Source organism: Phyllostomus hastatus, unplaced genomic scaffold, assembly GCF_019186645.2.
Source record: "Phyllostomus hastatus isolate PE091 unplaced genomic scaffold, TTU_PhHast_1.1 phas_contig_29, whole genome shotgun sequence".
Lineage (NCBI taxonomy): Eukaryota > Metazoa > Chordata > Mammalia > Chiroptera > Phyllostomidae > Phyllostomus > Phyllostomus hastatus.
The window spans coordinates 42,157,204-42,183,870 of NW_025333835.1; the positions used below are offsets into that span (position 1 = coordinate 42,157,204).

Genomic DNA, 26,667 nt, shown 5'->3' on the forward strand with positions numbered 1-26,667 from the left:
TAAAGAAAATATAAGTGTTTAGTAGTGTATTGATTTAAAATTATGATATGTTATAAAATATGATGTATCTATTAAATAATATTTACATAAAATGTATTTATTGACATGGGCAGTGTTTATGGCATGTTGGTAAGTAAATTATAAAGTAGCCTGAGTACATGCTGTAGAAATTGTAAACACTAGACACACACCATTTTGGAAAAGTGTGGAAGTAAATAAACCCCCAAGGTTGATTCTGGTTTATCCTGGTGGCAGGATCAGGGATAATTTTTTTCTTTTTTCATGTATCCCATTTCCATTTTAAAAATAAAATATGTAATAAAACGATTTCTAACAGAGAATAACAAGATTCAAAAATTGAAAAGGCAATACATGGAGGAATAACTATTCAAAAAAAAGTAAGAGAATCCTGAAGACACATTTTTCTTTGTGACCAAAAGTCTGATAGGCAACGCATCGGGGACGAAGAGCATCCTCTGGCCTCCACCAAATGCAGGCCGTTACTCAGCAAGGGACCACAGGGGAAGACGAAAGCCTGGGCATTCTTTGTGAAGGACTGCCTGCAGGTGCTATTTTTAAAGTCTTCGTAACGGTCGTGAAAGATCTCAACAAGTGAAGGCTAAATAAATTACAGCGACGGAAATAAATTGGCAGGAAGAATGTATGATCTGGGTACTGTTATGGGTATGATAAATCAACTCAGCAGCGAAGTCCTGTTTTTTAGATGCAGCCACATCACTGCTGCTGGGAGATCCTGCAGGACTGTTGCCGAACTGGCTGTTTTGTTTCATTATTTGCTCTTCATTTCTCCTAAGAATATTCGGACTAAAATTGGACTTCCTGTTGTTATACTTCTTTAAGGAACAAAAATAAATTCTAGCATAATGGGATCAAAACGCGGCTCTTTCTCATTGTCATGCGGTCAAGATCAATTATAATGAGCAAAGAAACTACTCCCTGTGATAGAGGAAAACATGTGGCTTTGAGTGGGCCTAAGGGTGGTCTTTCTCTTCCACAACGTGTGCACAGTACGTGCGCAGTGCATAAAGCAAGACTTTGAGGGTCCCACGGTGTGCGCCACACTCGGGCCATTGTCCACTGTGTTTGCCTTTCACATGGTGTCTCAATCTACACCAAACGCAGAGAAATCTGCATGACTTGGTTATCTATTATTTGAATATGCAATCAGTGAGGTCTCCTGGCATCTCAGACTGGGTGCCCCAGAAAAGAGACTCTGAGACAGAGATTCGTGTGCAGGACGTCTGTCGGAACATCTCTCGGGGAGTGGACAGAGCAGAACCCGGGCGGAAGTCTGGGCTCAGCTGCCCGCACCAGAGCTCAGGAGGTGAGACGGCTCTCCCAAGTTGTCTCATGTTGAGGTGAGGGAGCTGGATCTTTGTACTCGGCCCCCCTTGCTCTGCGAGCATCTCTCACCCGTGATGGAAAGAGCACCAAAACAGGAGGAGCCTGCTTCCTGCGGGCCAGTCCTTGGGCGGACTCCATTGTAAACTCAGCAGCCAGCACTCCAGGCACCTGGGGGTGTGAGGGTCTCCCACCTGCAGGGGGACCTGGGCCGTGTGCTGTGGGGGTCTGAATGTTTGTGCGGCCCCCACACCCGTGCATTGAAACCCTCATTCCCGACATGATGGCCCCTGGGGAAGAGACGTTTTTGAGAGGCAGGTTTAGATGAGGTCATGAGGATAAAGCCCCTATGATGAGTTTAGTGCCCTTTTGAGAAGACAGAGACCCAGGAGAGGTCTTTGCGCGCACAAGTACACTAAGGGCAGTGAGAACGCAGCCCAGCCGGGATGATGGCCCTCGCCAGAACCCGGCCCTGCGGGTGCCCTGCTCTCAGACCTCCAGCCTCCAGTCCCGGGAGAAGTAAAGGCTTCTTGTGTAAGCCATTCGGCGGATGTAATTTGTTCTGGCAGCCCAAGCTTTCTGAGGTGCCGAGCATTGCAGCAAATACTACAACAAGCAGTAACACTGGGTCATTTCCAAAGTCCGTCATACTCAGGGTAGGCGCTCAAGAGACAGATTAGTAGTTGAAGGTAGAATTCTTAAGACAGAAGTTTTGCACTTTCATAAAAAAAATGTTTATTTAACTTTCATAGTGGTGAAGTAGAAAAAATGATTACCCTCTATTTCCTGCCCTGTTACCAGTCTAGGATGTGTGGGGCATTATTTTATTAATAATGACGTCAATTCAGTGTCCAAGAGAAAAAGTGTAAGTTCCCTTTATTTTCCTGTGTTTCTGCCACTGCAGGGTCTGTCCGTTCCCACCAAGTCCACTTTTCCCAGTACTCGGCGCCAAGGCAGGTCAGAGAGAGTCCCTAGGAACCCCGAGGTCGCCTCCGCCTGCTGGCTGCCTGTTAGGCTCAGTCACTGAAAGAGCCTCTGGCAATACTCAGGTCACATGCAGTCACGTTTCAGAGAGTCGCCGGGTAGGCGCAAGAGGTGTTGTCCGGATCTATGCGGGGTCCATCTTGGTGCCAGTGCTGGCTCTGGGGCCATTCAGCCAATGGCCCAGGGCACAGCGAGTCTAGCTGCCGCCTGCCGGGTGCTCACACACCTTTGTGGTGGGGCGGGTCTCAGGGAGCCGTCAGGGCGAGGCCAGCAGAGTTTATCAGCAGGCTTCGGCAGACCAAGGTTTGGCCCTCTGAAGGGAAGGCTCTGCACCGGTGGGGCGCGTGATTGAAAAATTTCCCCGCCCCAGAGCCACACAGCTCAGGCCACCCCATATTCTGCCAGGAGCCCGATCTCAGCAGGGAGGGGCAACTGGGAGTCGAGAGAGGGGTGGTACCGGTCTGGTTTGGGGCAAGTTTGGGGTTGTGGCCCTTGCCCCAGGGTCACACAACTCCGACCGTCCAGAGTTCAGTCCAGACCTCGGCAGGGAGGAGCCACCAAGAGTCAAGATGGTGGGTTGGCTGGGAGCCTGAGTCTGACTCCTCAGCAGGGTGGAAGCTCCCCAGGGTGGGATGTTGGGGAGCCCAGAGGGTGGGGCTATTGCTTTCCCCCAGGCCAATGCCGCAAGAGGGGCGTGCTCCAGCCGAGAAAGATGGCGTCTGCAGTACAGTAGAGGGACTGAACACAGACAGTTCCAGTGGCTGTCGCCTGGGCTCTCTCTCTAGAGACACGAACTCCTGTCTCTCCTCACACAGCTCCAGTGTGCTCCGCCCTCCCTCTGCCGGAGCCCAGGACAAGCAGCTGCAGGTGAGATGCTGTCCATTGGCCCTTTAAGAGGGTGCCCGTGTTTCTGGCCGTCTCTCCCTGGCAGACGGAAACGCTGCTGCTTTTCACAGCCAGACGTCCTGTGGGCATCTCTTCCTGGCTCTGGTGCTCCGGTGCTCTGGGCTGGGGAGCCCAGCTTGGGCTGGAGATGCCATGCTTGTCAGGGGGATCCCCCAGCAGCTGCGGGATCCCTCTGGAACCTCAGCTGCCGCCCACGGGAGGGGGCCAGCCCTTTCACAGCAGTCTCTGTGCTTCCTGCCAGTCTTGCTGTGGCTTCTTCTGTAACTCCTTGGCTGTAAGACTTCCTGCCGGCTAATCTCCAGTTAGCTATTTAGGTCTATTTTTCTCTATGCTTTTTTTTTAATTTTTAATTTTGATTTTTGGTTTTAGAGAGAGGGGAATGAAGGGACAAAGAAGGGGAGAGAAACGTCAATGTGACAGAGAAACACTGATTGGCCGTCTTCCGTGAGCGTCCCAGCAGGGGCCCAGGCGTGTGCCCCTACTGGGGACTGAAGTTCCGTATTTTAGTGGTGATTCCGGTTCGGTCCTGGGAGGGTGGGAGTGTAGCTCCCACCTGCTCCCCCGCCACCCTGGATCCCCGGAGTATTTTCTATCATCTTAGTCCATTGCTCAAAATTTAGGAACAAAACTCTCTCCCCCCAAAATTTGTAATAACAAATACATTTTTCCTTTATATTTTATTTGTGCAGCAGGAAAATAAAGATGGAAGTTTATTTGAGGATTTTATTAATTTGACCAGGGTCTCCCAATGCTTTAAGTTGAACTCATGGGGAATTGAACTCATCTTTGGAGAAATCTCTCCAGGCGTGTCCTTAATGTGTTTGAAACAGAGCCCTCGATTCCTGGCTCTCCCTGCCCGTGCCCCCTCTGCCCCGTCCTCTCCCCGCTAGTTGCTCAAGACAAACATCAGGAATTATCCTGGACTTGTTTTTCTTCTCCTTCTTCTCACATACTCCACCCAAACTATCGATGTGTCCAGTTGGCTCTCCACCCCCAAACCAACTCCTCCTTAGCAGCCCCACTGCCGCCACCGTTGCCGCCCAGCGCAGCCGCCCCCACCCCTCGCCTGGACCACTTCAGTAACTTCCTAAGTGGTCTCACAGCTTCTACTTTTCTGTCCCTACTCTCTTCATAGAGCGGCCAGAGTGAGTTTCAAACGTATTTTGATTAGGCACCACATTTGCATGATCTGAAATTTAACACGCTCCAGAGATAATGTGCCCAGAGAAGTCCTGCCCTGCCTTCTGCGCTCCTCCCCCTCCGCCATCTCCCAAGGAGAGGCGCTCCCTTCCTGGATGCTGGAGGCGGACGCAAGAGCAGACGAACACACACCCCACCTCATCACACACAAAGTAGCCTGCCATACACACTGCTCCATGCCGTTCCACGTCACCGTTGGTTTCACTGACCGGTAAGTCCCGAAGTTCTTCCCCATCAGCACACAGAGATCTTCCTCGTTCATTTGTACGGTTGCACATCATGCCGTCGTTCGTGGAACCAGGTCCCTTTTGCTGAACATCACAGCTGGGCCCACTTTTTGCTCTTACCAGCAATGCAACAGTAAACCGCCTCATGGAGGTGGAGCTGCCTCTGCAGGATGGAGTCACAGAAAGACAATGACAAGATCACATATTCTAGTCTATCTGCCAGTTCAAAATAACAATTGCAGAGACACATCTGATTGTCACTTCCCCTGCACAAAGGCCTTCCAAAATCCCCATCCCCAATCCCCCTCCGTGGAATGAAACCCACCGGGACCCACAGGGCCCTCCCTAACCTGTCCTCGGTCTACCTCTTCGATATTACCCCATCTCTCCCTCTCTTTCACTGTGGACTAAGCACGCTGGTCTTCTTTCATAAACCTCAAAAAAGTTATCTTTTGCAGGATGTATGATTTTACTTTGTACAATAGCTTGTTTGCATCACAATGTACTGTATTGTCAAATGTGCATGAAAATCCGGTCATCAGCCGGAGACCTGACAAAGAAGTTGATTTTGGGAGGGGAGAATCTATGCTAATGTGGAATGGAGATGGAATATTTGAATGGGTTTTATAATCAGGCGTTTGATAAGTAAAGCATTTCTATGTTATGATAACGCCTACTCTCCTACACAACTTCAGATACCAGGGATTTGGAGAATGCATGTTGAGATAATGAGGACGTTCTATCATTCCGTAGCTGTGTGACCATGAACCCCGCACATAAAGGTAAATGCCTAATGTGATGTGGAAACGCAGCGTGGCTGGGAAAGAGCGCTGGGCTGGGAATTGGGAGTGCCGTGCTCCCCTGCAGACGCCGCCACGGAGGCAGCGGTGTGGGGTCGGGCAGGCTGTGCTTGACCTCTCCTCGCCTCCTTTCATTTGTGTGAGAAGAAAATGGAATTCACCGTTATTCTCAACCTTTCCACTCCCCAAGGATTCCTTTTCGTAAACCCCTCCATGTTCATAATATGTTGAGAAATTTTGTCTACTAACAATTGTCACTTACGTTACCATGTTCATTGGTCATTGTTAACATGTTCATGTTCACTGTTAATATATCACAAAATACATAGCTTCCATTCTGGTGAGCATGCACTAAGTAATTGACGTTGGGTGAGTTGATGTAATTCCATCCAGGGAAAAGAAGCGTCTTATTTTAATTCGCCTGGGGGCTTTACCCTGTTTAATGAAGAGCCTATAGGTTGGGAACCTCTGGTCCCAGTCAGTCATGTTTCCTTGCGAGTCTGGGAGTCAGTGTTACGTATGCAGCCGTGTGGTCCGGCGGTTTTTAGACGGCGCCCCACACAGTCCTGGGGCTCACTCAGTAGGATGGCTCACAGCAGAAATGAGGGTGGGGAAGAGGAGGTGAAGCAAGCTGTCTCAGCACCCCCAAACCTGTTTTACCTAGAGCAGCCCCATGTTTTTCCTGTTCGATATATGGGGTTCTGCTCAAGCCTTTGTTTGAAAAAGGGGTTTCAACTACCCAAAATAATTGGGAAAATATGACAATCGAACTGAACTGCACAAATGAAGATAATGAGGCCTAGAAGAGTTCGGTGACATTTGCCCAAAGATACAGAGCTAATTAGTGGCAAAATATTCAGTTAGTCAATCAACAAACACCTATTGAACACTGTGGAAATAAAAGTTATAAATATAAAACTTTGATTCAGCCTTAGTCGAGGACAACCTGTGGGTCGCCATGCTATCTGATGGGAATCCCTGGGATGAAAGAATCTTACTTGTCCACACTGATGGAGAACTGACATTCGTGTGTGCCTCTACCACTGGCCAGTGAAACAAAGAAGAGAGGGCAGGGGGATATGGGCGTTCTCAGTCTCAAAGGAGAGCAACGTGCGAGGAGCCCTGCTCTGAGACAGGCGGGGTGGGGCGAAGGCTTCCTCCAGCTTCAATCCGCAGGGGCTCTGTCTCCGATGCTCACGCTACCGCTCCGGCCGCCGTTCACAGAGCGGGAGCCGCGGCCCTGCCTCCCCAAGGCTGTTTATAAGGTCTTGGTTTCATTTCCCAGACTGAGCAAGGGATGACCACTACCCTCGGAAAAACCTGTTTCGATGGAAAATATATTAATTGAATCTATAAAATACAGTTGTAAAAGTCAATGGGTTGAATTGGTTCAATTTGAACTGTTGATAAATTCACTGGTTTTACGATAATTGGCCCATGGCTGGGTAGGGGGAATATTGTCTCGTTAGTCCAGAAGCTCCAGACCCTCTGCTTCTAGCTTTCTCCTTGCTGGAAATGTTTGAAATGAAGGTCGTTGTTAGCAGAGTCAAACACGAACATAATGCAAGGCCTCGTGATTCTCAGCACCGACCAAGCACCACCCTCCAGGCTTTGAGGATGCAGCAGTAAACGTGCAGGAAAAGGCTTCCCGCCCATGCGGACCAGCTGGCTCTCCTGACTGCTGAGCCACTGCTGACTCCACTACGGCATGCAAGGGTGAGGACTCATTCTCATGTTTTCCAAGTACTTGTCACCACAGAGTATGAATATGCTTACCTCTTCTCCACATTATGTATTCATTTATCCCACAGATATTTATTGAGCAGCTTCTATTGCCAGGCTCTCTGCTAAGGGCTGGGCGTCCTGGCGTGAGTCAGCTCTCAAGGTGCTCGCGGGCTAATGGGAACACAGACCTGGAACCAGATTTCAAAGCAGCATGATAAGCACCACGGTGGGGAAGGAAGGAGGTACAGACATGCTACACGACAGCAGGCACTGTGATTAACTCGCTCCGGGCTGACATCCGAACTTGGATTTGACAGGTTAACGGGGGGTCCCCAGGCAAACCAAGGGTGGTGGCGGCAGAAATGGCACAGAAATAAGCAAGACCATGCCTGTCCGGCGAACTGTGCACCGGTATCGAAGGGGTCTGAAGTGCAGGTGGGTGGGAGGCAGCACATTGATGGAATCTTTACCGAATGGTCTGTTTGCTCTGTGACTAAAGACAGATGGACTCTTTTTTTTTTTTTTTTTAGCACAGGCTGGGTAAAAAGTTTGTAGGGAGGTATGAAAGAGCTGCTAAATTTTTTATAAGATAGAAAAGATTGGAACACAGCCAGGAACAAAGATATACACTCAAATATACTAGTATGAGAAGATCTACAAGATATATTACTTAGTGCAAAAAAGCAAGCTGCAGAACTCTGTGTACTAATTTCACCTTTGAGTTAAAGGCAGTAGGAAATAAAAAGTCCTTTCTGTTTTTACAATTTTATGTATTGATTTTAGAGAGAGGGAAGTTGGGAGAGGGAGACTTCAGTTTATTGCTCTACTTATTGATGCGTTCATTGCTTGCGCCCTGACTGCGGAATCGAACCCACAACCTTGGCATGTTGCGACAATGCTCTAACCAACTGAGCTGCCAGCCAGGGCCAAAAAATACTTCTTAAATGCACAAGATATCTCTGGAGGAAAGCACAAGACAGTAATAACAGCTGATTGCCTGCAGGAAGAGAAGCTGGACAGCCAGATACAACAAGGCGGGGGGTGGATGCTTCATACTTTTGAATTCTGGGTCACAGAAATGGCTTGTGTATTCAAACCTGAATAAAAATAAAAGTTCTAAAATGTTTTACATAAAATGGAAAAGACTACTTTTTAAGGGCAATGGAAAATTAACCAAGTGTTGCTTCATGGCTACGTTCCTCTGGAACCTTGTGCTTTGGCCTAACTTTGGGAAACACGAGGAGGAATATTTATCTTCATCAGCAGTTCCCATTTGGGAAGGGCAAGTTGGTTGACTTGTGGGCATCTCCAGACAAACCTGAGCAAGGCTGCTGCTGGCTTGGACCCTTGAAGCCAGGTCTCCAACCGTGGTCTTTTCATCAAACCAACGGCATTGTTCCGGTTAAATCAAAGCAGCACCTCAATGAGGATCCCAGTTCCTTTATTGTGCGTGTTGGTGCAGAACCCTGATGGTACAAAGCGAGTTAAACGGACCCTAATTAGTACTTAATGCATAAATACTGACTGTGACCGACTTTCATATGTGAGTTGCCAAATCACATTTGTCGTCTCATAGTCGTGCCCTTTCATCTCTAACCAGACCCACGCAGGCAGGTTCTGGGTCCTCGGCAACGAGCCTGGGAAGGCCCGTCCACCTGCCATAGTGTCAGGCAGTGGAGACACCGGGATGACCAAACTCTCGTCCACGGCGTCTGGGGCGACACGGGGCAGTGAAGGAGGGAGGCAGAAAGAGAACACGAGAAGAAAAGGCGGTTCTGCCAGGGAGGCACGAACAGAATTCTGCAGGAGCCTAGAGCGAGGGGTGAGCAGGTCTGCCCTGAGGGACTTAGGAACAGCTCCCTGGAAGAGAAGATGTGTCACCCGAGTCTTAGACGAGGAGTCAACATTGAGGGGGGATAAGAAGGATGTTCCAGGCAAAGAGAATACTCTGTGCAACAGCAGCAAAGCTCAGAAGAACGCGGCATGTTGGTGGGACCCCAGGCAGCCTGGTCTGACTGCAGTGTCAGGCGCTTTTCGGGGAGTGGTGAGCATCAGGCCAGAAGGGCGGGTCCAGACAGGGTTACGAAGAGCCCCGGGTGCTGGGCTAACACGTTTGGACTTTGTCACGTCAGGGAAATACCGTGGTCTCAGTTGCCGTGCTGCTTTGCCGTGACTGTCTAACCCTCCTGTAAGCAGGTCACCCTCCGCTGGTCTCTGTAACCTTGTTAGAGGCAGGACAGGATGTGGAAGGCAAACTTCTAAACTTAATGTTACCTCTTCATTCTTCCTTCTTACTCTGCTTCCACATCTAATTAGTCATCAAGGTCTGTGACTCGTCTGTCACAAATTCTCTCTTTATGTTTTCTGAGAGCAACAATTCAGTAAGTACTAATTACCTGTGTCAGGTACTGAGTTTAGGGCTTTATATGCACGGTCTATATACCATCTTATTCAGTCCTCAAAATAGTCCTCCTTTAGTCAAGGTTTTTGGTAGCAAACAGCAGGTAACTTAAGCAGAAAAGGAATTTACTGGAAAGATATCGGGCCACTCACAGAATCCATAGGAAGGTGGAGGACTGGGTTCGGGGGGCAGCCAAGAGAAGAACCAGAGCACAGTTTCCCAGGACGTGCCCCTCTGTGCCTCTGGACTCTAATCTCCCCTGGAGTCCTCGAAGATTCTCGAACCAACCCCAGTGCCTTTGCATCACTACCCCCCTCTGCAGAGTATGGTGAGCGGCAGATGGCCCTGCTCAGAGCACATGCCTGTGGCCCAGCTGCCAGAGGCTGGCACTGGGACAGCTGTCCCTTGAGGCTTTCACTCCCACTGGGATGCACTCGCATCAGCAAAGATGTTCAGGTACCGGACAACAGAAATGACGAACATCCACAGTGCACTTTGTAGATGAAGGAATCGACTCAGAGCAGGTAGATTAGTTGCCGAAGTAACAGCTACTCGGTGGTGGGGCCAGGCTTGGAGCCCGAGTCCGTTTGTCTGCAAAGCCCACGCTGTTACGCAATCCTCTGCACTGCTGTCTCTAAACCACCCCAGCTCTGTTTCACAGCCCACACACCAGTCCTGGCTCCCATCCCCCCGTCTGCATTACTGCCTCCTACCTGGTCGCCCTGCCTGTGCTCCCCCATCCCAGTCCATTCTCCGCACAGTTGCTAAGATGATATTTTCCCACTGCACCTACATTGTGTCAGCCTCTTATTCAAAAACCTGTGACTCACCCCTTCAAGAGTATTTTCTGACTAATATCATTGCATGCTGGACACTCCCTCAGTAATCAGGCAAATAATGTCCCTGCAGTGCCGTAACAGATGTCTGATTTATACTCTACTATCTAGTGCATATTAACAGTCTCTAGCTATCACATTTATATATGACTTCACTGAGGTCTGAGAGCCTGTTTTCTGCTGCTTTTACAATGCTGGTGACAGACACTAGCATCTTGCACAGTGAATGGCTTCTCGTTTCTGAATCCCAAGGCCTGCTAGGGTATTGCATTACTGTCATCAATGTTATTATCTGCAGAGCAGCATTATTTGCTAATTCATTATTAGCTTCCCTGAAACATCCCAGTTGCTTCCTATGTTTGCCACCTATACCATGCCCTACCAAGAGTGTGCTTAAAAATTGCTCATAATGATAATAATTTCATTTCATTTTTTGAAAATGTTTCTTTACTCCACCCTCAGCTACTGTAAGTTGAGCAAAAGTAAAAGTGATATCCTTTTCTCCGAGCTCTGAGGTGAGAAGAAATAACATTTAGAGCATGCCGCACCCCATTTCCAATGAAGAATAATAAAAGTAGTCCTGGTCAGTGTGGCTCAGTTGGTTGGAGCGTTGTCCCACAACTGAAAGTTTGTGGGTTTGATTCCCGGTTGGGGAACATAGTTAGGTTGGGGGTTCAATGCCCAGTTCAGACATGTATGATCCCCAATCCGGCATGTACAGAAGGTGACTAATCGATGTTTCTCTTTCATGTTGTTTTTTTTTTTTTCTCTCTCTCTCCCTCTCTCTCTAAAAGCAGTGAAAAAATATCCTCGGGTGAGGAAGAGGAGGAGAAGGAGGACGAGAAGGAGAGGGAGGAGGAGAAGAAGAAGGAGGAGGAGGGCAGGGAGGGGAGGTGGAGAGGGAAGGGGAGGAGGAGAGGGAGAAGAAAAGCATGGAGCATTACATGCAATAGAGCACTCTGGCTGGCCAACTTACTACCCTGAGGCTCCAGCAGGAGAGCCTCTTGCCTGGTTCCTGAATCGCCTTCCTTCGGCAGAGAGCATCAGTTAGCAATTTATAATCCCCTGGACCCTCAAAGACCACTAGATTCTTCCAAATCTGGACCAAGATGCCCAAGAACCAGAGTGACACAGGTGTTTCACCTCCAGTCTGCCTGTGCTCAGTTCCTCTTTTGGAGGCCCTGTACTTTTTGAGTTTATGACATCAAAGAAGGTCACACCTACACACAAGGAAGATGACTTGTGATCAGTGCTTCCAGTATAATTAACAAAACTCAGAATTTATTTTAAGGATACTCCTATATGCTCCGATCATTTCATAGGTGTCAAGAGTAAGGATAAAAAAAAATCAGGTTTCTGTCCTCAAGGAGTTAACCTTTTATTTGGGGAGACAAATCTATTAAATAAATAACTGATGGACAGTTGGATAAGGCAATGAATTAAGTCTGTACCGGGTACGTGAATGGCACATGAACAGGAGTAATCTACTCTGTTTGGGATGAGGGATCCCCAAAGACCTTACAGAGGATGAAATGCCTGAGCAGGGGTTTTGTCTGACTTACTGTCTGACAAAAGTCAAAGTTTGTCAGACAGATGAAGTGGGGAAGAACATTCCAGAAAGAGAAGTGAGGTGTACTATGGAATGAAAGGAAGGCACTTAAAACATGTCGTTTCTAAGCCTCACAACAACCTCCCAAGGTAGGTGTTGTTATTCTCCACTTGCTAGATGGGGAAGCCAAGGCTTAGAGAAATGGACTCCTTTGTTCGACATCCCAAAGTTGGAAACTACCTCAATCCCCCATTCAACGGCTTAGAGAATTTCTGCAAAGGCGAGAGGTGGTGCCCTGGCTGGCTGGTATCTGCCTGATACGCCGATGTTGCAGGTTTGACCCCTGGCCAGGACACATACAAGAATCAACCAATGAATGCATAAATAAGTGGAACATCAAATAGATGTTTCTCTCTCTCCTTTCCTCTCTCTCTTTCAAATCAGTAATAATGATGATGATGATAATAATAAAAATAAAAGACAGGAGGTGGTGAAGAGCTGTACTGTGCTTTGAGAGAGGTCCTTTGTAGCAAACTGCCTGGCCTCCAAAAACCTGTCTTAGAAAGGCATTCCCAGAAGGCACATCCCATTTTTTTGCCCAGCTCTAAAACATTGGTATTTTTTTGACCTCCAGACCTTGTCAGTCCAATCACACCACATAATCCATGACTGTTCCTCGGCCAGCTTGTTAAATCTTGGATGGCTCTGTGGGGTTATCATATAATGAAGGAGGTCACGTGCCAGGCCTGCACCCAGAACCCAATATTCATTCAATAATCACAGTAACTCTCTCCATTGACTCTGGAGTAAGCTAGAAAGGCCAGATTGCTGGGGAATGGAAAGAAGTCAGGACCAGGAGCAGCGGGGCCTGGGTTCAAGCTTGGGGGACTATGGCCAGGAACTTAACCATCTAAGAAAACGGGGAGGTCGACACCACATATGTTTAATCAAAGACACTTGTATGAGAGATTCTTTTCTTTCCCCATTCCTAGAATCTCACCATTATCAGCAGTGGCCTGAACCAAGGTCACAGGACAGCCTGTTGATTCAGGGCTGTCCCTAAGTTACCTGCATTTAGAGGTCAGTCCTGGCCGTTATTCGGCCAATGGCCAGGGAAGCTATCGAGGTCATTCAAGGACAAGGGAGAGAAGGCTCCCAGAAACTACAACTCCCAAGAGACCACGGATGTCATTCGGTGGCGAGGTCCGCAGCAAGTTGTGAGAAGCCAGCCACCAGCCCGCCACACTTTCCTGTTAAGGCCGCCTGGACAGGTAACCTGTGCGCATGCCCAGTTACGTCCCAAATAGTTCGGCTTCTTTACTTCCTGCTGGTTTCTTCCCTTTCCGGCCTCGCCGAGGCGAGTTTTTCCCCGCCCTACCCTCTGCCTTCTTTTTCAAGGCTTTGGAAGGGGGCCGAGATCTCTAACAAGCGCGTTCCCGGGAGTGTGCACACGCGCGTTCACGGGAGACTCAAGGGGGAGGGGACTAAACCCTGGGTGTGGAAGGTGGCAAGGATAGGAGGAAACCGCAGAGAATGGAAGGCGCATGCGTTCTAAGGAAGGCGCAGCGAGGATTTGGGAATTGCAGAGGGGCGGGGCGGAAATTGGCAACTAGCAGACCAAGCGCATTGAGCGGGCATCGCCCCACCCCTTTTGAGGTTTCGCTCCTCCCCCACCGCCCTTCCGGAAGTGCAGTCACACACCCTGGCGCCGACCAGCGGCCACCCCCTGCGGCAGGCCCCGCCCCCTACCGACTCCGCCCCCTGGCTCTCCGCCCCCTCCGCTGGTTGTGGCGCTGGGTTGCAGCGCCGGTCGTGGCGGTTTCGGTACCCGAAACCGGGATCGCGGAGTCGTTCGCTGGGGCGGCGGCCAGGCTATGATCGCGGGTCCCCGGCGTCGCTCTCGGGTCAACCAGAATCCTTGTCTCAGCGTGTGCCTGTGGCCGAGCGGTCTCCTTCACCCGGTCCCACTGCGCGGTTGGCAGCGGCACTCCCGGCGCGCCCCCTCCTCCGATGGCGGCGGAGATCCAGCCCAAACCGCTGACCCGCAAACCGATCCTGCTGCAGCGGGTCGAGGGGTCCCAGGAGGTGGTGAACATGGCCGTGATCGTTCCCAAGGAGGAGGGCGTGATCAGCGTCTCGGAGGACAGGTACGGATCGCTGCCCCTGGGCAGCGAGGAGGGGCGAACCGGGACCACTGTCCCCAGCCTGCGTCAGGGGCTGTGCCTCAACGTCCGCCCAGGTGTAGACATGCTCCCTCAAGTTTTTATCATACTACGCATCCTGGTGGTGCCGGTGTCCAGCTGCGTGCCTCCGCCCCTGAGTGGCTCCGGGAAGCGGAGCTCGGACAGCGGCCGGTGAGCTCTTGGGCTCCCCCGGGGCTGGGTGACGCCTGCAGGCGCCACGGTGGCCCTTGCGCTAACGGTACGCTGGCCACTGGACCTTGATCCAGCCCTGGGAGGCTGGAGGGAGAGAAGGAACTGCCCGACCCTGCAGGTGTGTGTTTGGGGAAGATGCCCCGAGCTGCCTCTGCGAAAAGAACGGAGTACCCTGGTACAGTTCTTAGGGCTCCAAGCTGAGAAAGCAAATGCCACTCTCTTCTCCCAGACATTCCCATCGAATCCAGATCTGCGAGACATCTTACACTGAATGCAATGAATATTGCGAGTTGTGAAGAGGAACTTCAGGTTTCTGTCCAAAGGAGAGGTTCCCTCTCCTTTGCCTTCTTTTTCTTTTCTATTGGAGCTCAAAGGGAAGCGCCTAGAACAACTTGCAGGGGGCCAACTGCTGCAAATAGCTCTTAAGTTTCTTCCCTCTGCTTGCTTCCTTTCTTTTTGCTTTAATTTTGCTTAATTTGCAGAAGTAAAGCCAGTTGTTCTGCCTTCAGCGTTCTCTCTTATTTTTCAGACGAAAGCGTTTTTGATTTAATTTCCTTTCCGTTAATATGCAGAAATTAGGCTGACAAAGCTGATGATCATATGAACGCTGCTTGAATAGAGCAGTTATGGTGTTTTCTGGAATTGTTGCTTAGATAGTATGAACTAGTGTTCTAGAAAATGCAACACAATAGAGGTATATGACAGAGGCTTTAATCTTAAAACAGCAGTTAGGTTTTCTTACTGTAAATTCAAATTATGCTGAGGTACAGAATATTTTCTCTCCGTGACTCCAAAAACTGTAGGCAGAGGTTAAGCAACAAAGTGTTCATTACTGTTTTTATTGTCATTTCAGCACTTTCCATACAATGTAGCCTCAGAAAATTTGCCTGATAGGTCTACTCATATCGTAGGTTCTTCAGTATAACTAGGATGAGTATAGATTCCATACAAATGGCCAAACAGATTTATTATCTGTTCAGACCCAATTGAAAAGATTGTAAACATGCACCAATGGCAAGCAGTGTGCAGTAAACAAAAGAAATTCATGGCTGAAATGGAATATATGGGTGTAGAAACCTTTTGAAATTCACAATGAAGTCTTATGAGCGTTTAATTTTTCAATGGAGGCAAAATTCTGTGACTGAGATTGCTTCTGGATCTAGAGACTCATTGTCACAGGATTGTTTTGATAGACGTCATTTCTTCCCAGCCTGTAACTACCAGCAATGAAACTGCTCAATGTAACCACTGATAGGAAATTCATAAGTAAGTTGGTTGAATCAAGTAAAAGGTGAAGGGTAGTTAAATCTAAGTTCCTTTAACATTTGTTTTGAAACTTTCTGTTTGGGAGTAGAGCTCGGCTTTTGTAGTCCTTTTTAAGTTCAGAGGGATCTTAGAGGTTATTTGCTCTAACAGCTTATTTTACAGATGAGAAAATTTAGGCCAGAGAATTTACCTGCTCAAATTCCTGTAGCTGGTGGTTTAGCCAGGCCCATCCCCTAAGCCATTATCCCCATATCAGTGGGTTATCTCGACGGAAACAGCTTTCGTGGGTGCATTTCAAACTATTGGGAGAAGCTAAAGGAGCTTACATGAAAGCAACTGAAAGATAAATTTCATTTGATTATAGAACAAAAGGAAATGTGATTTTTTTAGCTGTATATTATCATAACTTTCACTTTCCTAGTTTACGGTGTAAATAATAGAATTTATATGACAGAGTTAGTGTTCAATAAGGCTCACCTGTATGTCCAGGATTATTCTCTACATATGTTTTAGTATTACTCAGATCCACCCATCTCCTTTTCTGTAGTCGCACATGAAAATAACTTTGTTATTCAAGAGCTCAGTTTCGATTATGGTCTTCATTAAAAGGAGAATTGATCTGTATTCTTGCTTTGCAAAACCCAACCTCACTGTCACTAAAGATATGAGGATAGAATATTGATTTTCATCTAAACCTGCAAAGCCATTTCCGCTAATTGCTTCAGCTGGCCCCTGGCAGTCTTCAATCCTTCGCTGTAAGGTGACACCACAGATAATGTCCCCTTTCCGGAGTGGCAGTGTCCCGTAAGTTCTTTGGAAACCCTGGTTTCCCTTTTTGACCTCTGGCCCCAATAGCCTTTATCTGTACTTTCAAAAACATTTAACATTTTCTGCTCTGAACAGTATTATAGGTACTTGTCCATTTGTCTTCTTTTCCATAAGTTCCCTAAGGTGCTATGTGTATCCCCCTGACCTTTTTTTTTTTTTTAAGAAAAATTGATTCTTTAATAATCGCTGCTAGGACAACCAGTTAGTCATTTATATTAAAATTAAATTAAATTAAATTAAATAAAGCTAGATATCGTCCTTAATTCTTAATTTGTGTTCCAGATGGTGCACTGCTTAAAGGTAAAAATTAAACGCATAAAAACACTAGAAGAAAACGTGGGTTACTCGTACGATGAGTCATGGAGATCTTTCTAAGTTAAAAAAAAACAGGAACCATAAAAAAAATTAGGTAAATTTGACCTCTTAAAATTTTTACTTTAAACCTGACTAAAAAATTTCAAACTTTTGTTGGGGAAAAAAAAACCCCAGCTAAAGTCAAAAGGTAAGTGGCAAAACGAGGGAAAACAGTCATAGCACGTGTGATAAGGACCGGTTCCCTCTGTCTCACACGTTAGTAAGATGCAGGATAGCTCATAGAAATATAAAAATGGCTGATAAACTTACTTAATGTTAATTAACGAAGAGCAAATTAAATCAGCAAGGATACACCACGTCTCACCTATCAGATTGGCAAACATTTTTTCTAATTGAATTTGTTGGCGTGATAGGTGCGTCTTCCTCACTGTGTGCCTTTGGGGCCCAGCGTCGCGTGTGGCCCCGAAGGCCCTCAGTGAACGCTCATGGTACCAGCGACCAATCTGTTTTCGTTGTTCCCGAAAGCGTAACTGCTGTCGACATTTGATTGGTATTTGTTGCATGAATCGTATGACTGCCTAGAAAGCACCGTGCGGACGAAGGTATACACTTGTGGGGAAAGGATTGGGCCGGGCGGCCTTGAAACCTTGGAACCCATGCGTTAGTTCATTCATTCCATCGGCAACCCTCTGGGTTTCCGCCGTGTTTCCAGCGCGTGCGCACGCTGCGTTGGTGAAAGTGACCAGGTTCTTTCGGGAAACTGTAGAAGCTAATAAAACCACAGAGCATTTCAGATGTGGAAGAGGGCCAGGATGCTGCAGTTCTCGCTGTCCCCTACATTTTACCTTCACGAAGAGGGCTCTTTCACTTGTACTGCCGTTTTCGCCCGGTGGTCCGTAGTGGGCGGATAATACTCTACTCTGAGGCTCAAGAGTGGATGGAACCGCACCCCGAGTTCATCTTAGGACACTTCAAGCAGCCCGGAACTTTCCTGGAGACCAGCGGAGGGAATATAAGAAACACAAAACAGTCTGACTTAATGAAGGCCTAGATTTTCGTTGCTGTCATTCAACAGAGCCTGTTCCCAGCACTCACTGGCCTCATCAGAGTCTCTCTGCTTTGGCTGCAGCCCGGCTCTGTCTCCAAGGACAAACCCAGGGGCGGTACCTCGGGTTCCTCACTTCCCAGCTTCTTCCTGGCCTACGTTCTGAATCAGCGCCGCTTGAGCATTCCTTGCCTAGGAGCTTCTTCCTCCCCGACGTCTCGACTCAACTTTGGTTGAGACCAACGTCTTGTCTGCAGCTCACCAGGGGCTCCCTTGTCCAGGGGCAACTCCTTCTTAAGCCTTGAAAGCCCGGCCCCATCCAGACCTTTATCTTTGTAAATTCTTTATAGGCACATCTTAACCTAATCTGAATATTCATACAGAGTGTCAGTAACTCTAGGTGGTTAGTCTTAGGCAATTGTAGGGAATTGTTCCTTTTCTAGGAGTCTATTCCCATGCCATAGGTAAAGGGGGGTTTATCTCAATAAGGAGAGGTGCTGAATGAAAACGGGTATGAACCGTGTCCTCTGGGGTTGTAGAAGAATCTCCCGTTCGTGGTGGTTAGAGGAAACAAGCGCTGCTGCCTTGGGTGTTGCAGGATGAATAGGAGTTCATGTGAAAAAGCTGGAGTAGGGGCAAGGGCATCCCGGGGAGAGGAGGAAGAGACAACTCCCTTTGGTCAGAGGCGCTGGAATGGACTGGGTAAGAGTGTATACTCAGGAGCCAGTCGGCCTGAACTGAGAATCCAGCTCTGCGGACCACACTTTGGAGGGTCTGGAACATGAGTGTCTCCAGGCAAATGACTATAGTAGCGAACATTCGCAGAACCTCTGGGTGCAATAATTTGGAATTCTGTTTTGGATAAAAGGCCTGAGGATGTGGTGGGTGGCAGGGGAGGCGGCTGCGTGGGGAGGCGTATCTGGGGAACTGCCGCAGTATATTCTGACTTCATTCAGGACCAGTTTATGCAATAGAGCCGCACTCTGCAAGCCTTGAGGGCAGGCAGAACCCGCAGGCAAAGGGGAGTCGGATGTTTTACCGCAGAGGAACTGCTCTATCTGGTCCCCAGTGCTTAGCACAAAGGAGACAGACAGGCAGTAGACAGAAGAAAATGTAATGCTGGCTGATGAATCGTCTGTTTGGAATGGCGTGGTCCACAGGATGTTGTGGGTTTTCAAGAGCAAAGATATTTAAGCTGAGCCAGAGGGGAGTTTAGCATTTTTCTTCAGACCAGGGTAACATTACAGAAGGGCATGGGGGCGGGACGGGGCCGGGGCAAGAGAGGGGTTCGATGTTATCATCTCTAAGGCCCTTTTTTTCCAGCTTTGAACCACCAGGATTCTAAGTGGCCATGACTACTTGACTCTTTCTTGAAAAGATCTCTTAAAATGTCATTTCATTTTATTAAATCTGCGTAGTATTGGTTCATTTACCATTGATTCTTTTCATGGTTAAATTGCATTATCTCAGTTCTCTGGTTGAAGCCATTCACTTCACTAATACTTAAACCTTGACTCAGTTCAGTTGAGTGGTGGAGTTTTATGTATCATGCATTTTATAAAACTTGCATCAGGAAAAACTGAATGCTAGTTTTTCTCACAGTGCAAGCATAGTTCTGAAAGTTGAGGACTTCTTAGAATGATGGTGTGAGTCTCTAAAGTTGACAGAATTACAACCCATCTAAACCAATTTTTGAGTGTGTCTCTACTTAAATGTCATAAATTTAATCAGCTTTCAACTCTGCATTTGAGACTCAAGTCAGGGCCTGGGCTGTCTTGAGTAATGCTTTTGGAACCTTCCTAATCACAAATCATAGTATGAAATGCATTTAGCATTGCTACCCAGGATTCACATACTTGGACATATATAACTGAACATACATATATAACTGACATATATATAACATACACACATATATAACTGAAACAAAGGTTTTAGAAAATGGTATCATTTTATTTTTATTTATTTTTAAAGATTTCATTTATTTATTTTTAGACAGAGGGGAAGGGAGGGAGAAAAAGGGAGAGAAACATCAATGTGTGGTTGCCTCTTGTGTGCCCCCTACTGGGGATCTTGCCTGAAACCCAGTCATGTGCCCTGACTGGGAATCGAACCCTTGACCCTTTGGTAAGCAGGCCAGCACTCAATCCACTGAGCCATACCAGCCAGGGCTATAAAATGGTATCATTTTAATGGGACCTGCATTGGTGGTATTTTCTGTTGTATTATAGCCTTTTAAAAATCCTAACTGTGATTCATTCCATTGATTTCATGACCCATAACGGGTTGAGAACAATAGTTGGGAATTCAGTACCTTAGAGCAGCGATTTTCAACCTCTGTGTCCCAAGAATTTGTAAAACATGCCATACCTGACTTTAGTCAGGGCACTGACCTCTTTTCCCTTTAGGTTGTCAAATAAAAAAATGACAACAGCCAACGCAAAAATAGCCATCTGGTGTAAATGAATCAAAATTATACCTTTTTTTTTTTTTGCCAGATCGGCAAAAACATAGACTTTTCGGTGAGCCACAGAAGTTTGGAATTAGTTTATGTGTGCCATGAGATGAAAAAGGTTGCAAATTGCTGTCCTAGAGAAACTGTTGAAGTTTTGTACCCTCTTTCTCAGTGCATAGTTTTAGTGTTCTAGAAGACAAAAATACGGTTCACCTCAGGGACCCCCCCCCCCCCCCCCCCCCAGGCTGACCCATCTCTGGCCACCCTGCCTTTCTGAATTCCCGCCGGGATCATCATAAAATCGTCTCACCGGAAGCCTCCCCGTCAGAAGGTATCAGTTACGCGGCCTCGCAGCCCGGAGTTGGAGCGAGTCCAGGGCAAAACCAGGAGTGCGGTGTCCGAGCAGGCGTTTTGCCCTCCTGTGTCCGTTCACTGCTGACTCAGGACTCAGAAACGGGGTCTCATCTAAGTTACGGGTGTCCGTTGTTAACCTCTCCGTGTGGCTGTGCTTTTAGCTGGGCGGGTCTACCTGTCATGTGGAGCTGTTTAGGGATTTTATTCATTTTCCATTAGTCGTTACGTTTTTTATCTTTTCAATTTCTCAGGATCAACTAATATTTTAAGTAATCCTAATAGTAGTCATCTGAGTATGCTTACATTTTAAATAAAGATAATGTAACCATAATAAAGAATAATGGCCCTCCTGGCTGGCGTAGCTCAGTGGATTGAGCGTGGGCTGCGAACCAAAGTGTCGCAGGTTCGATTCCCAGTCAGGGTACATGCTTGGGTTGCAGGCCACAGCCCCCAGCAACTGCACATTGATGTTTCTCTCTCTCTCTCTACCTTCCTCCCTTCACTCTCTAAAAATAAATAAATAAAATCTTAAAAAAAAAAGAATAATGGCCTTGAGAATTACATGCACTAACTCATGGAAGGTGCTCAGTCTGGTGCTTGAAGAGTAACAAACATGGAAGGTAAGACACAGAATGCTACCGGTCATTGTGATAAGAGGGTTCATAAGCAACTATTTTTGAATACTGATCACTTACTTTTTTCCAGAGGCAAACAATATCCACTGAATGTTTGTTACACTTCGAGCACCAGACTGAGCACCTTAACACCTGGATTTCTCATGAAGTCCATCCCCTATATACGTGGAAAAGTGAGGTTAAAGCTGGTGACAGATACTGGGCGGATTTGTTGGGAAAATGGATCAAAATGGCAAAACATTTACTAGTTATTTGAAATGGGAGTTTAGCTAGGAGAGTGCCACGATGCGAGAATTAAATAGCCACAGTGCAACAGAAACGAGGTTTGAAGGTTAAGAAAAAAGGTTAGTTATTTGGTCATTCATTTCCCACGGGGACTAATTAATTCATGCCACAGCTGAAGTTCTGAATAGTTGAAGGCAAAGTAGCACGTAAAATAGTTAGATACTTATAGTTACATTTAAAAAATCATTCCACTTGTTTTTAAAGTGATGGCACATGCCAGTATGAAAATCCAAAGGCTATCCCTGGAAGAGTTAAGCTCCCTCCCACTTGGGGGTTTTAAGATTTTGTGAGAGGAGAACTGATAGGGTTTGCACAGGCTCTGACAGCGCCCAGATAAGCAGCTCTGGGCCTTTCTGCTTTAGCAGCTGTGAACTTGTTACTTGTAAACCGCTCTGGGGATTAGCCGTGCTTGCACGTGGCTGCCGCTTCCTCCTGATCTCCCGATAGCTGCCCTCCCTCAGCGAGCTCTTCGTGGATTTAATAAACACTTCCTCACGTGCACGGAACATTTTTTATTCATCTTCCTCTGTGGTCCCCTCATCACTGTTTCTGAAGGCCTCTAGTTCAGGACTTGGAACATAACAGACAGAATGGGGGCCGTGGAGTTTTGTGTTGTGTGTTAGTTCACAGTGCGGGAGAGGGTCACTGTGTCACCCAGGCCTCTTCTCATAACACCGTGTCACGTGAGGTCCCTCAGGCTTGCGTGGTACTGTGCACAGACACCAGCCCTGGCGTGGCCTGGCAGGAGGCTCAAGCATCTTGCAGAATCTAAGGACGGGTGCATTTGGGCCTTAGGGAGAGAACTAAAGGCAGAAGCCTACGCGGAACCTGGAATTTCCCTCTCTTTGTGGGCCTGTCTGCTTCATTCTTCCCCTGCTCACACTGGCTGCCTGTGTTTCTTAGCACAGTGGCGGGACAGGGCCGCCAGCTGCTTCTGAGGCTCACCTGTTACAGTCTGGATAGGCAGGGAGAGAGGGGTGCCAGGGCCCAGTCCCGGATCCAGACTTCCTTTGGAAGGAAGCGATTGGCCTAGCCAGGGTCAGCTGTCCACTCTGGGTTGGGGCCACAGGTGTGGTCCTGCTGCAGGACTATGGCAATAACTGTTGCACCCGTGGATGGGGGGCGGGGAGGGTAAGTCTCAGGAAGCGGATGCCAGTGTCCAGCCCCGCACGTGGCCTCTGCTGGGGTGCTGTGGGCGTGGGGAGCCCCTGCCCTCGTAGCTGGTGCGTGCAGATGACCGCTCCAGTGGCCACAGAATAGTGAGCGCCAGCGCCTGCTTGCCTTTCTCACGGCTGTCATCGCCCCGTTTTCGTTCAAACCCGCGCATTTAGCCTTGATGCGTTTCAGATAACCATTTTCCACTCGCTTGCTTGCGGGTTTGACTGTGGACCGCTGCCTTCCTGGAGGAAATGGAAAGTGAGGAACGGGTAGACGCTTCACTACGAACGTTTGCTGAGTGAAAGCCATTGCTACGTTGACAAATTTTTGAAGCAGTGAGGAGATTCCATATGGTTACCATATTCTCTGAGCTCCAAGTCAGAACACATGGGGAAATAAGAGGGTTTTTTTTTCCTGATGGAAAAAAATCGATAATATTTCATTGTGCGTTCAACAAAGAAATGCTTTTAAATGACATGAAACTGGACTGTTAAGCACACATGGACACAGTATGTATCCTCTTTCGCGGAGGGGGCTGAAAAACACCCAGGATATCAACAGTAATTAATACGTAAGCGGAGTGCGACCCGTGTGCCAGACGCCGTGTTGAGAGCCCTTTACGTGCCTCTTCTCACTGAATGCTCCAGATGGTTTCATGAAGCTCGTGCATCACTCTCCTTTGGAAGAGGAGGGAGCAGATGTGCGGGCAGCCCGGCTGGCCGGTCCCCGCCGCCCTTCCCCGCAGCCCCACCACGCGCACCAGCTCTCAGGCTCTGCCGGGCAGGGTGCAGGAGGACCAGCGTTTGGCTCGCATGGAAACCACAGGAGGCTGAACTTGGTTTGGCAGAGGAAAAGCTAGCGTTTCGGCGAACCAATCAACAAGTTATAATTCTAATTAAGTAGACAGAGGGTGGACATCCCTATATCCATCCTTACGATGCTGTTCTTTACCTGCTCTAAGTAGCGGCATTACCAAATTGTAGATACGACTTTGATATCAGGAAGGCTGGGCATTTATTGGTGGACAGCAGCAGGGTCTGTGAGGGTGGGAGGCCTTGCAGCCTGAGCGGGGCGTGAGCAGGTTGGGCCGAGACAAGTGCCGGCTTCTGTCTCTCAGCTGACAAAGCATCGGAGGGGGGTGGCCTCACCCCTGTCTGTTGTGTCCTCTCCAGTGTGTGGCTTTCGTCCCTGTGGTTGAAGTTGGCTCTTCGGCTTCCAGCTTCACATCACAGCTGTCACAAGACCACCTGGCTACAAGGGAGGATGGGGCATTTGTTCATTCATTCATTCTTTCTTTTTTATTTTTTGAAGATTTTATTTGTTCATTTTTAGAGAGAGGGGAAGGGAGGGAGAAAGAGAGAGAGAGAAACGTCTATTGGTTGCCTCTCAAACGTTCCCTGTGGGGGACCTAGCTTGCATCCCAGGCAGGCGCTCTGTCTAGGAAACCAACCTGTGACCCTTTGGTTTGCAGGACGTGGCCCAACCCACTGAGCCACACCAGCCGGGGCTGTTCAGGGGTACGGCAGTTATTCAGTTGTTTCTGTTGTTTACTTATCTTCAGTGAAACACCCAAGTCAGCTATTATTACAACTAGTTATTTGGGAAATGAGCCCTCTGTAAATGGCAGCTATTATGATAATCCAGAAACTAGATTTTAAAGTAACAGGTTAGGGGCCCCAGCCGGGTAGCTCAGTTGGTTAGAGCATCATCCCCCACACGCCAAGGTTGCGGGTCCAACCGATGAACGGCACAAATAAGTGGAACAACAAATCGATGTTTGTCTTTCTCTCTCTCTAAAATAAATATATCAATAAAATAAAGTAGCAGAGCATGAAATTCATCTTTCATCATGGAGCTGTCATTTGACCTTTTGTTAGCACAATGTGCGCTGTTGTATCAGAGGGATACAAACAAGAAGGTCACAACATGCCTATAAATGCAGCATTGTAGTGAGAGGAAACTGGGACCTCTTGTACTTAGAATCATTTTGTCCAAAGAATTGCAAAAGTAATAACACTACAGCTCACACTATGCCATTATATAAAACTGGGAACTTTGTATAACAAAACTAAGAGAGATTTGCCAGCATTGCCACTTGTAGTTTATGATTCACAGTAATTACCTGAATGACAAAGTCATGACTTCTCGCCATTTAATTCTCCTAGAGGTGGTGAGCTGCATCGCCACCGAAGGGACAAATGACTGATCTTGCTCTGAGGTTCCGAGGCAGAGAGCAGAGTCCCCGCAGGGCCAGGGGTCACTTCCTCATTGTCTTCGCTGACATGGAAAGGGACTGGACACCAGGGAATAAGCAGAAGTTGCCTCTAGCAGCCGAAACGTGGCATAAAAACGCTGCTCCCTTTATACACACTCCCTCCTAGGTCTGCCCTTTGTAGACCCCTTCTTATGTTCTGATGTTACGCTGAAACGCCACATTTCACCGATGTGAGGGGTCCACATCCTTTTCACTGTTAGCTTTCCGACGGCAGGATTAGTGGCTTCAAACAATTATTATTTTTGTTTTGCACAAGATTCAGTGAGTCGGCTGGGGCGGCTGGGGCAGCAGCCGGGCCTGCCTGGGCTTGTTCCCGGGCAGAGACGCAGCAGCAGGAGAGAGAGGACCCAGTGCGCTTCTGAAGAGTCGCTTTCGCTAGTGTCCTGCTAGCTAAGCCAGTTGCAAGGCCAAGGCCAGAGTCAGGGGGTGGAGAGATGGACTCTGCCTCTTGATTCGTGGAGCAGTCAAGTCACGTGGCAAAGGGGTGGGATTTCTGAGGGCATTTTGCAAACCATTTACCACGACACTACAGTGAAAGTTGCGGCTTAGTCAGTGTTGTTTTTCTTTCTCAGCCATACGGAAAATAATGACCTTACCATCAATGGCATCTTAGAGCTGGTGAAATACAGTGTATGTATTGTAGTTTTAAATAAAACAATGTGTATTCAATGTAAGAATTTAAAATAATGATGAGTTGAAGTGCTTACCCACACTCCACCCCCTCCCCCACATCTTAAGATGCTAGAAACACCCTCCAAGGATCTTTTGGGTGAACAGTGCCCTTATCCATAAAGGTGCCCTGGACCTGATCCCCGCATCCTGTTGTGTTACACAGTGGAAGGGACTTCCCAGGTGTCATTAAGGACCTTGAGGTGGGGAGATGGTCCTGGATTATTGGGGTGGGGCCAGAGTACTCAGAAGGGCTTTAAAAAGGGAGGCGGGAGGATGGGAGCCCAGATCACACAGGGTGCCGGTGGAATCAAAGTCCAGGGGTGCCCGCCGCCTCTCGGAGCTGGAAGAGGAGCAGACCCTTCCCGGGGCCTCCAGGAGGAGGCTGACGTGGGCACCGCGGTGTGAGCCTGTCAGTGAGGGCTCGGTTTAATCTTCTGACCTCCAGCACTCGAAGAGAATACCGTTGTAGGATTTTTTTTTATAGTAATTTGTTACAGCAGCAACTGGAAGCTATTAAGTTTCTTTATTTAATGTTTACTTTTAAAGGGATACATGGTGGTTGGCTAGGAATTCAAATAGCATCAAAGGACAGAAAGTAAAATTCCCATTTTTCTCATCGACTATTCCCACTTACTCTAGGGCACCACTGTTCATAGTTTCTCATCATTTTTTTTTTCAGAAATAGTCATATTTATTCTCATGTCCATACAAATAAAAATACATATGTGCATATTCTATTCTGCAACCTGCTTATTAACTATATCCTTGGACATATTTTCATATGAGGATAAAGTGACCTTACCTCATTCAGTACCATTTTACCACCCCCTTGCAGGGAGCATTTAGGTTGTTTCCGTTTTTTTTCTCTTTTCTTTTCTGTATCATGAACAGTGCTGAAATGATGTGTGTTCTGCAGTTACCACTGACCAGGGGCTACAAGTACCGTTGCCAGCAGTGTAATCAGCACCGGGGCGGCACTGTGTGTCTCTCTGCGCACGCGCGTGCCTGCGCTGG

General features: G+C 47.8%; 1 protein-coding gene and 1 long non-coding RNA gene across 2 annotated transcripts in view; one reads left to right on the forward strand and one right to left on the reverse strand.

Moving 5' to 3' along the window:
* Nucleotides 1-2,126: 2,126 nt before the first annotated feature.
* On the reverse strand, nt 2,127-13,262 carry LOC123818844. The gene is made up of 3 exons (XR_006785710.1): nt 13,059-13,262; nt 7,256-7,392; nt 2,127-4,842 (listed from the first exon to the last, which is right to left on the reverse strand). It is a non-coding gene; the product is annotated as an uncharacterized LOC123818844 (long non-coding RNA).
* A 512-nt stretch (nt 13,263-13,774) lies between these two features.
* Nucleotides 13,775-26,667, forward strand: part of WDFY2 (WD repeat and FYVE domain containing 2) — a 119,415-nt gene continuing 106,522 nt past the window's right edge. The window contains exon 1 of the mRNA XM_045839290.1: nt 13,775-14,137. Within this exon, the coding sequence (XP_045695246.1) occupies nt 14,001-14,137 (137 nt within the window). The 5' untranslated portion in view covers nt 13,775-14,000. The remainder of the gene's footprint in view (nt 14,138-26,667) is intronic.